Below are 11,084 nucleotides of genomic sequence, written 5' to 3' on the forward strand. Positions count from 1 at the left end.
ACTAAATCAGGAGCCAGAGATCTTGATTGTGGGCAGGGGAAACCAAAGCAGTCCTCATGGACAAAGAGAGAAGACTTGGTCTCTCCTGTCCCCGTCTTACCAATTTGGATTCTATTTCACAGGGTCATCCTGCTCCCAGACTTTACCACCAACCCCTAAACTCACCCTATACTCAAGTAGGGAAACCTCTCCTGATTTAAGCTGCTGTTCTCAGTATAACTCACTGAAATTCTGCCTGACTACCTGTTGATTATTTTGCAGTTTTCAAATCTCTCAGGCACTTGTTGCTTCCCTCTGCTTCCTTTTATACAATGGCCTGAAACCTTGTTAGTTTTGTAACTGTTGGTGGTACCCTGTCACATGGTTTTGCTGTAGATGATGTCCTTGAGTTTCAGTTTTGCTGTCCTAGTTTTAAAGGAGGGATTTGGGGAGATTGAAAAACTATGCCCCTATCACCATCTTCTCACTTGTGTCTGTTTGAGAGCAAGGACTACTTTCACCAAAATATCCTGACAGAGTGCCCTACGTATGTACCTCATTAGAATTGTATCTCATTAGCTAGAATTGTAAAACGTGCCCATGCTTTAAAAAAAAAAAAAAAAAGGTTTGAGGATGGTGTTAAGCTATGATTAGCATCAAAGATTCACTTCCTGGAATTAGAACAAAATAGGAAGAGCACACAAGCACAGAGATGGTGAGAAACTGAACCTGAATGGGGCTCTGCCTGAAAGAAAGAAACAAGGCAGCAGCGGTGGATAGGGGAATGGATCAGAGTATAAGACTACATGCAAAAAGGGCTGGTTTTCAAAACTGACAGTAATCCCCAGAAAAATATTTCACATTATTATTCTGGATACACAGTTATATAACCCATGTAGCTGAAACAAGTTTCATGAAATACTACACAGGAAAATGAAATGTAAATTCCAAATATAATTTCCTTAATAAATACAGTCTACCAAAGAAACCCTTAAAAAGTACAAAAACAACATTTCACAGCACTTTTCATTAAGCACATTTCATCGCACTTAATGCGATGGGTGTGCTTGCCTGTTCATAAGTTCGTTCCAGTCAGGAACACATGAGGATAGGGCTACACGCATGTCAGGTGCACTATTGAGCCTGTTTCTTTTCTTTGTTTTTAATCGTGTCAAGATGGAAAATCCTAGTTCACACAAATAGGTAGTTGTGAATGGTAATAACAGCAATATGCTCTTTCTACTAAGCAGTGGAAATTCATCTTTAATCTTAATCCAAAATGCTGACAGACTTAATGTCTTATAATAATTCCTCAGTGTGAATGATGCACTGAGCTGCAATAATTCATTCTCTTCTTCAGGCACCAAGTTTAACTCAATGATTGATTCTGGGGTTTGAAAAACAAAGGGATCTTTCATCCAAATATTTTCCTTTATTGATTCAAGTTTCTCTTCTGGAAAGTAATGATGAAAGGTTTGAGAGAAAGAAGTGAGATGCATCAATATCTCCAATTTTATTTCTTTTAAGCAGTCTTGATTAATAACGTTCTCTTCAGTATGCTGCAACAGTGTCGGGAACATATAGTAGCTAGGGCGATTGCTCTTAAGTCTTGCTTGCCACAACAATAATGTCTTTTGGAATCCTAGAATACATTCAAGATACTGAAATATATCATTGTTCTTCCCCTGTACTTTCAAATTTAATTCATTAAGAATGCCAAAAATATCACTTAGATATGCCAGTTTTGTTACCCATAGGTCATCTTCAAGAATATTTGCCAATTGAGATTGCTTTTCAGTGAGAAAAATGTAAATCTCATTCCTGAGTTCATATACTCTGCTCAATACTTTTCCTTGAGACAGCCAACGAACTTCTGTATGAAATAGTAAGGGAGTATGGTTAACTCCAATCTCTGAACAAAATATTTCGAGAAGCCGGCTGTTTAAGGAGCTTCCTTTAATAAAATTAACAATTTTCACTGTGTTTTTCAATACATCCATTAGACTCGGTGGAATTCCTTTGGATACCAAAGCTTCTCGATGAATAAAACAGTGATTCCAAAGAGCATTGTTATGTGTTACTTCTAACAACTTGTCAATAACCCTGCTATGCTTCCCAGTCATGTTGGCTGCTCCATCGCTTGAAATTCCTTTACAATTTTTCCAGTTCAATTTATATTGACCAACAATGCACTTTTCTAATTCAGTAAATAAATCTAAAGCCGTTATAAGTGAATTTAAACTTAAACAACACAAGAGATCCTCTATAAAGTCATCTTGCCACACATATCTGACATAAATCAAGAGTGTTGGGCAATTTGCAATATCCATGCTCTCATCAAGTTGGATTGCAAAATCTATACCAGACTGCAGCCGTGTAATAAGCATCACCTCTAAATGTTTTGCAATCGTACAGATTCGACGAGATATTGCATTATCACTAAGAGGTATAGTTCTTAATTTATCAGCTGATTTATCATCAAAAATTGTATGTACCATATCCACACATGCTGGGAGGATAATTTTTTAGCAGCTGTGTGAGCCATTTTCTCTTTTGCCACTCGATAGGCAACCAAATATGATGATAATAAGGCTCTTTCATTCATGGTTGTGGACCGACTAATAAGCTGTGGAGATATTTCTTTCCCTTTGAAAATGGTCTTCCTCATCTTCATCTTCCTCCTCCACTTTCACTATTACTATGCCTTCCATCTCCTGGGTGGCCTGTGGAGACAAATCTGCACCATCCGTTGATTCAGCAGTCATTGTTCAGGTTCGAAGAACTGGCTCCCTTGATCCAATTAAGTTCCTAGATGTTTTATGAGGCCAGGTTTTGCTATCCTGCAGAGCAGAAAAAAGTTAAAATAGTAATATGAAAAAGTAACATTGTATTCCTGTGCTGCTAACACCTCATGCCAAGTATGCATGAAGACAGTTCACTAAATCCAATGGCATGCCACAGTAAATGCTGGGTAACTGCCATTCATGTTAGCTGTGTGCAAGCAGATTCAGTACATCACATTATTTTATGTATACAGCTCATTTAATACCCACGGGAACCTTATGAAATACACCAGTACACATATTTTAAGAAGCTGAGAAAGATTAATGTGTCTAACAACATAGTGTAGTAGATTCACTACTCAAACCCAAGTCCAAAGCCCAGGGTCCTAACTGTGCTGCAACACTGCACCTAGTCACTATAAAAAAGCAATCTGTTGGGGCGCCTGGGTGGCTTAGTCGGTTGAGCGTCCGACTTTCGCTTGGGTCATGATCTCGCGGTTCGTGGGTTAGAGCCCCGCGTCGGGCTCTGTGCTGACTGCCAGCTCAGAGCCTGGAGCCTGTTTCAGTCTGTGACTCCCTCTCTCTCTGACCCTCCCCTGCTCACGCTCTCTCTCTCTCTGTCTCTCCTAGAAATAAAAAAAAAAAAAAGAAAAAAAAATTAAAAATAAAAAAAAGCAATCTGGGGGGGTGTGAGTGGCTCAGTCGGTTAAGTGTCCCACTTTGACTCAGGTCATGATCTCATGGTTCGTGGGTTCGAGCCCCATGTCGGGCTCTGTGCTGACAGCTCAGAGCCTGGAGTCTCTCTGCCCTTCCCCCATTTGTGCTGTTTCTCTCTCTCAAAAATAAATAATCATTAAAAAAAATTTTTTTAAGCAATCTGGTCACTCTTAAAGTGACCATCCAGGTATGGAGGACAGGATTAACCACTGGGCACAGAGAAAAAAAATTAAAACGTGTATTTATATTTTAAAAGTACTGAAACTCATTTAGCCTTTACTGATAGCTCTGGGTTTTGCTCCCCATCTCCCAGCACTTACATTGTTACCACTTGTGTTACTGCTCTTATCTTCACCTTCCAACTATTAAACTTTCTTTGCTCATTTCTCTCCATTTTTAGTGATAGATCTGAAAATTCCACCTGTCTCTGGTATTTAAAGATGAAGGAAAAGGTATCTTGGTCTTTGCCATCTCGGTCAAAGTTTTAAAGGCAGGGAAGGGGGAAATCACATGTTCCTAGACATATTCCCTCATGGTGGCATTAGGAGTCAAAATGAAGGGACTCCAAGAAATGAAACTCAAAGATAGAGTTTGGTATATGCATAGATAGATGGTATATGCATCTGGCCATGTGTAGCAACGTGGATGGAACTTAATGGTGTTATGCTGAGCAAAATAAGTCAGGCAGAGAAGGACAGATTCCATATGTTTGCATGTATAGGAGGATTAGGAGGAACTTAATGGAGGACCATGGGGGAGGAGAAGGGGAAAACTAGTGGGGGAAAGCGAGGGAGGCAAACCATGGAAGACTCTCGAATGCTGAGAACAAACTGAGGGCTGATGGGGGTGGGGGGGAAGGGTAGGGGGGTGATGGGCATAGAGGAGGGCACTTGTGAGGATGAGCACTGGGTATTATATGGAAACCAACTTGACAAACTTTTTAAAAAATGCAAAAAAAAAAAAAGAGGCCTGAGGTCAGGAACCGAGTCACTCCTCCCTTGAACAGGCCCACAAGGAATGGTATTGCTCATATTTTGGGCAGAGTAACAAAAAGACATGGTTTTATTTTACATTAAAATTTTTTTTTTTTTTTTTGACAGAGAGAGACACAGAGTGTGAGCGGGGGAGAGTCAGAGAGAGAGGGAGACACAGAATCCACAGCAGGCTCCAAGCTCTGAGCTGTCAGCACAGAGCCCAACACGGGGCTCGAACTCACGAACCATGAGATCATGACCTGAGCTGAAGTCAGCCACTTAACCAATTGAGCCACCCAGGTGCCCCTTACTTTACATTTCTTGAATGACCCCAGCACCCAGACCCCTCTCAACTTTAGACTCACTGAACTGTCTTCATTTCTAGTTTGGTATATGTAATTGTTTTTATAGCTTTTACCCTGAAATTTAATTTGTAATGCTTTCATGCCTTATCTCACCTAGACTGTCCCTCAAGTGTAGACTGTCTTTTGCTGTCGTCATTGCACTTCAGGCACTTTATGTGGTTCCTTGCAACCCATAGACTTAAAATATACTTGTTTGAATACAATGTCAATTTTCTGTTCATTTGTACAAAGTTCAACAAATTCATTTTAGGCCTGGTATTTCAACAGTTGGAAGGACATGTCATATATAAATTAAGAGATACTTATTTGTAAAACATCTGAATAAGAATCGGAGGAATATTATAGCAGTACAACTTTAAGGTACAGAAATAAATTATGTGTCTATGGGTAAGTTACTTATATATCTCCCTGAAAATAGTAAGAAGGTTTTGTTGACCTGCTTTCCATGTATTCTCCACAATTGATTGGTTGATTGCTTAGGATCTCTTCAACACTGATCTATTAAGTGTTTCCTTTGGTTCTCTGACAACTTCTCTCAATAATGAAAGTATCTTTCTGGTGGCAGTGCGGAAATGGAGGTGGGGCATTACGTTTGGCCCAGCTGGATTTTTCAGTTAAATTCATTTATCAATGAATCTCCAAGGTGGAAGGGCCCTTTGTGATAATGTAGTTAATTTTATGTAGGACAAAAGTGAGACTTGATGGGAGTTTTGTCCAAAATCATCCAAATCAGTGTCAGACCTAGCACTGGAAATGGCCTTCTAGTAGCCCAACACACTTTCCACTGCATCCTCACAACCCCCCTTCGTTACTCACCACTTCAAGTCAAGCACAATTACTGCCCACAACTGAAAAATTCACCTGATGTCTGAAATACGTTTAAAATTCATAAAGTTCAGGGGAGCCTGGGTGACTCAGTTAAGTGACTGACTCTTGGTTTCTGCTCAGGTCATGATCTCACCCTCAGTTTGGGCCCCACATTGGACTCTGCACTGTCTGTGTAGGCACTGTCAGTGCAGAGCCTGCTTGATATTCTTCCTCTCTGCCTCTCCCCCACTGGTGCTATCTCTTTCTCTCTCTCTAAATAAATAAATATACCATAAACAAATAAAGCTCAGAAACTGTAAGGGAAAGAGTGAAGTGTGGGTAATCTTTCCCTCCTGCATCCAAATCACTTTATTCACTAGGTTTCAAACACTAATTACCACCATTAATGGTGGTGGGCTTGAAGGTCAGCAAGTGATCTGCACACATTTAAGAAGCTTAACAAACTGGTCCCCTTATAAAAAAAAGAAAAGAAAAAAAGAAGAAAACCCCGCGGAGCTTGAAAGTCTTCCTCATTTTACATCTTAGGATCTCTAGGAACAACCCCCCCCCCCCAAAAAAAAAAACCTCATCAGAAGGAATGCAAATAGGGACAATTGGGAAACAGAAATTAGCCTCAGCTCCTTTCGTCCACCATCCCCCGGGGTGAAAACCGAGAAAAGAGGAGCCCAGGGAGGGCGCGCAGCGGACTGCCTCTTCCCGGTCCCAGAGGCATCGCACCCTAGCCGGGAAAGCAAAACGCCGTTCTCTTTCCGCTTGGATCCAGGGCTGTCTCTGTAGGGAGATGGCGCATCCTAGAGGTAGAGGCTGGGATTCAGGGTAGGGACATGGATCCTCCACCCCGTCGGGGGCGATGGTGGCGACAGGAGTTACGGAACACATTCACCTCTGTCCCCACCCGTCCTCCCTGACCGGACCCACGTCTCACCGTGAACCCCGGAGACATCTGGGGGTGCTGGGACAGAAAAGGGAGGGGATTCTCGGGGCGGGGTGCCGAAGAGCGGCGCCCTTGGACCCACACCCTCCGCTCGTCACAACCCTGAGTGCGCGCGCACGTCGGTGAGTCCCACAGAACCCGGAAGTGCGTCAACACCTGTTTTTCGGGACTGGGCTGCCATTTGGGGTTTGATCTAGGAAGGCGAGAGGACTGCAGCCTTGTTCCCCACTCGCTGAGTCCGGCTTTGGGGATCTCTCCTCTCAGCTCAGCTTTTCCCAGTGTGGGAGAAGGGAGCTTAAGTTTTCCTTTGCTACCATTCTGCTCGGATACTTACAGGTTTCTCCTTTTATTTATTTTTTTTTAATTTTTAAATTATTTTTATTTTTACTTTTTAAACATCACAAGTAAGATTTTTTATTTGTTGCCATTAAATGTCTGAATTTTAAACAGATTCTTGGACTGGTGGCTCATATCCATCAGATCGTTCAACTTTAGCACCAGTCTCATCCCCAGTAGCTTTTCCAAAACTACTACCTTCACCATGAAGCTCCATGAGCTTTCCCAATTCAAACTTGGGCTTCTTGAGCATTTTTACTTTTCTAACAAAGACATCATAGAGTGGATAAATAGACTGGCAAGCTTTTTATATGTCTTTACCAATGCTGTCTGGAATCAATTTATTGACCACTTCTTTCAAGTCATTTGTCTGCACATCTCGGGTCATGATTTCCATCATCTTTTTCCGAATTTGGCAGACCTGCTGGTGCTGAGCGTAAGAGGTCTTTCGAATCTGATTGTTGCGTTTTTTAGTAAAACCGACACAAAAAAGACGAAGCAAATACCCATCGGTAGTCTTGACATCAACATGAGCCTCAAACATGGTCTGCCATTTTTTGACCATGGAGCACATTTTGTCCCGGGTAAGATCCATGCCATGGAAATTAGTCAGGCAGTTTTTGCCCTGTACATCTTCAGTAATCAGCTTGAATTTCCTGAAGCAACTTCATCATTCTGCAGATCAACAAGGCTTACTTCAAACACACCACCCTTGAGGCTATCAGATGTGATTTTGATTCCTTGAGTTCTTGTGACTAGTGTTTTCCCCAATATTTCTTATATTAAACATTGCCGGTGCTTTTACATCATACCAATCTTTCTTTGAAAATGGATCAACCACTTTCTTCTTGGCCCCCTTTTTGCCACCTTTCGTAAGATGCTTGTTCTTGCCAACCGCCATGGCGCTGCTCAGGAAGCCAAAAGGCTGTTTCTCCTTTTTCTTATTGATGGCAGTAATCCTAAGAATTCCAGTTATCATCAAACCATACTACTACTTAGTGATTGTGTGTCTGTGTCAGGAACTGAAACAAAAATGTAGACAGAGAAATATCAACATGAAGTCAAGAATGGTTTCGCAAAACCAAAGTGGTTGCTTCTCTGGGGACCCTGATTATATATTGTCATTTGAATGGGTAGTTGTTTCAAAAATTTCATCTACAGCAATAGACATTCTTTCCAGTACTAGTTAGTTGTAAGATTCTGGGCTTGGCTAAAGTTACCAGGGAGTTTTCAGTGTAATGATAATGGAATTGCTAAGGTGAGTCGAATTTTTTTAAATTAAATTTTAAAAATGTTCATTTATTTTGAGAGAGAAAGTGCACACATGTGAGCAGGGGAGGAGAGAGACAGAGGGAGAGAGAATTCCAAGTAGACTGCACTGTCACTGCTAAGTCAAACATAGGGCTCGAACTCACGAACCATGAGATCATGACCTAAGCAGAAATCAGAGTCCAGATGCCTAATCATCTGAGTCACCCAGGCAACCCCAGTAAGTCAAACTTTGCTGTCAAAATGTTATCACAATAATTATGGCTTTTACCATTACTTTAAGAGTAGATCAAGAACCTCACCTTTTATAAAACTATAACTGAGACCTTGAAAGACACACCCTAAATTCCAAGACAAGTTTGAGCACAATGGAGAAAACCTACAAAAGGAATAGCCACATGCTACAGAGGCTACCAATGACCAGGTGATACTCTGAGTAACCTTCCAAGCCTTAAATAATATACCAATCTTGCTGACGTTGTCACTATTTTCTACTTCCCCATGACTCTTCAATAAACGACTTGAGTAAATCTTTGCTCCTCATCACTGGCTGGCTCACTAAACTATGGACCTCCTTGAAGACCTCTTGGTCCCAGAACTTCTACATACTTCCTCAAATTTCCTAGCAGTGTTCCAAGCCCTCTCCAAGAGCCATTCCATGGTTATGCATTGTTTTTCTTCTTTGTCTAAACCCTGCCCTCTACCCTTTGCCCCCAACCCCCATTCCTACACTAAAGTGCTTACAAGGTTCAGGAAGGTAGGTTATTGAATGCAGATGGTTGGGTGTGTTTTTGTATTTATGTAGTGTGTGTGGCAAGGGCTGTGGGGCCATTTATAATTACTCCATTCATTGCCTACTGATCTACTGGCACAAGGAACTCAAAGTGGCCTGGCTTCCAATTCACTGGAACATTTAATGTGTCTCCTAGAAATGTTCTTTCTGAGAATCAGAACCATAACCCAGAAGACTCTAGGTCTGAAGATAGGAAGCACAAATTCCACAAGTGAGTTACTGTATATTACACTAATAGGGGCCACTCCTGTTTTAACCCATTGGTTACTATACCCACATAGTCTTTCTATTGGAGACATAACACCATGTTATTGGTTCAATGCCTATCAATGCATATACTGTATCCAGGAGGATAGTTCTCCAACTTTGCAAGGTATAATTTAGCTGTGTCTTCAACATGCCATTCCATAGTTCTATCAGGCTTGCTGCTTCTGGGTGATGAGTAAGCACCATGAATTCTGTGATTACAAGTTCGTTGTTAGACCTCCTTGACTATAAACTGGGTTCCTTAATTTAAGATATGTCTAATGGATAAGGCATTCTATAAACCCTCAGATGATGGTGCCTGTGGAGACAAAGTAGTCAGGGAAGACAAACCCATATTTAGAGCATGTTTCAGTTCTGCTATAATATTTTACTTCTTTTGTATCTATTCATGCCTACTGTAATGGTGGACATATGGGAAAGATTAATGAAGTGCTCAACCTTTGGGAATAGTTGTTCACATATTTTTCTTTAAAGTAATAGGGGCGCCTGGGTGGCTCAGTCAGTTAACCGTCAGACTTGGGCCCAGGTCATGATCTCACAGTCTGTGGGTTCGAGCCCCACATCGGTCTCTGTGCTAACAGCTGAGCCTAGAGACTGCTTTGGATTCTGTGTTTCCCTCTCCCTCTGACCCTCTCCCACTCATGTTCTCTCTCTCTCTCAAAAATAAATAAACATTTTAAAAAATAATGTAGTGTAAGATAAAAATAAATTTTAAGAGTTGGTTAATTGTTGCCATCTATGTCATCTGAAGAACTACTGAAAGAAAATTTTACTCAAAAGCAAAATAATAGTCTTTAAAAACATTTTTTTTAAGTTTATTTATTTTGACAGAGAACATGAGCAGAGAAGGGGTAGAGAGGAAGAGAGAGAATCCCAAGCAGGCTCTGTACTGTCAGTGTAGAGCCTGACATGAGGCTCGAACTCACAAACCTTGAGATCACAACCTCAGCCAAAACCAAGAGCTGGATGCTTAACTGACTGAGCCACCCAGGCTCCCTGCAAAATAATAGTTTCTAACCACTCTTTGTTAGGGATTGGTGCCTACCGGAGAGAAGTGAACTTATAAGAGTGCCTCTTACTGAAGCAAACTGCCTGAGTCAGCTAAAACTTAAGACACAAATGCAGCACTGCCATTGTATGCTAACATGGTACAACTTGTGGGGAAATGGCAACTCAGGAAAGAACTCCAAACTTACAGCTATCCTAGAAGAGCTGTTAATGAACAAGAGAAATAATGTGTCATCTATTTTCCCAGGGACCTCAAAAGGTACAACAGATATCACTAGGGAGTATATTTCTGTTCAATACAAGAAGTTTCTAACTGCAGCTGTACAGCAATTGACCAAGCAGTGCATCCATCTTCTGTGACGCTGACTACCTTGCACCAGATACCATAGACTAAAGATTGTGTCACAATAGGAAGTTGCATTAGATCAATGACATTCAAGAAGGAAAGAAAGGGTAGGTAGGGGCGCCTGGGTGGCTTAGTCGGTTAAGCGTCCGACTTTCGCTTAGGTCATGATCTCGCGGTTCGTGGGTTCGAGCCCCGCGTCAGGCTCTGTGCTGACTGCCAGCTCAGAGCCTGGAGCCTGTTTCAGTCTGTGACTCCCTCTCTCTCTGACCCTCCCCTGCTCACGCTGTCATTCTCTCTCTAGAAATAAATAACATAAAAAAAAAAAAAAAGAAAAGAAAGGGTAGGTAGATCAGAATCTCCAAGAAGCTGATGTAATTTGAAAAAGCATACAGAATGCCACACTATTTTTTGGCTTTTCTTATACTTAATTTGAAATATCAAATATCACTAAAGAATAATACTTGATTTGTAATCTTAAAGGAGTA

At 41.3% G+C, this 11,084-nt stretch overlaps 1 protein-coding gene and 1 pseudogene across 1 annotated transcript; both read right to left on the minus strand.

Moving 5' to 3' along the window:
• Positions 1-716: 716 nt before the first annotated feature.
• On the minus strand, positions 717-6,657 carry FAM200A (family with sequence similarity 200 member A). Its single transcript, XM_039225979.1, is given in 4 exon segments — positions 717-2,506; positions 2,509-2,615; positions 2,617-2,819; positions 6,572-6,657. Coding segments are annotated over 3 exon segments (1,713 nt in total). The 5' UTR covers positions 2,745-2,819; positions 6,572-6,657; the 3' UTR covers positions 717-1,028.
• Positions 6,658-6,978: 321 nt separating this feature from the next.
• LOC120227940 lies at positions 6,979-7,842 on the minus strand (annotated as a pseudogene).
• Positions 7,843-11,084: the final 3,242 nt, after the last annotated feature.

This window comes from Hyaena hyaena, unplaced genomic scaffold, assembly GCF_003009895.1.
Source record: "Hyaena hyaena isolate Hyena2069 unplaced genomic scaffold, ASM300989v1 scaffold_20, whole genome shotgun sequence".
NCBI classification, from domain to species: Eukaryota; Metazoa; Chordata; class Mammalia; order Carnivora; family Hyaenidae; genus Hyaena; species Hyaena hyaena.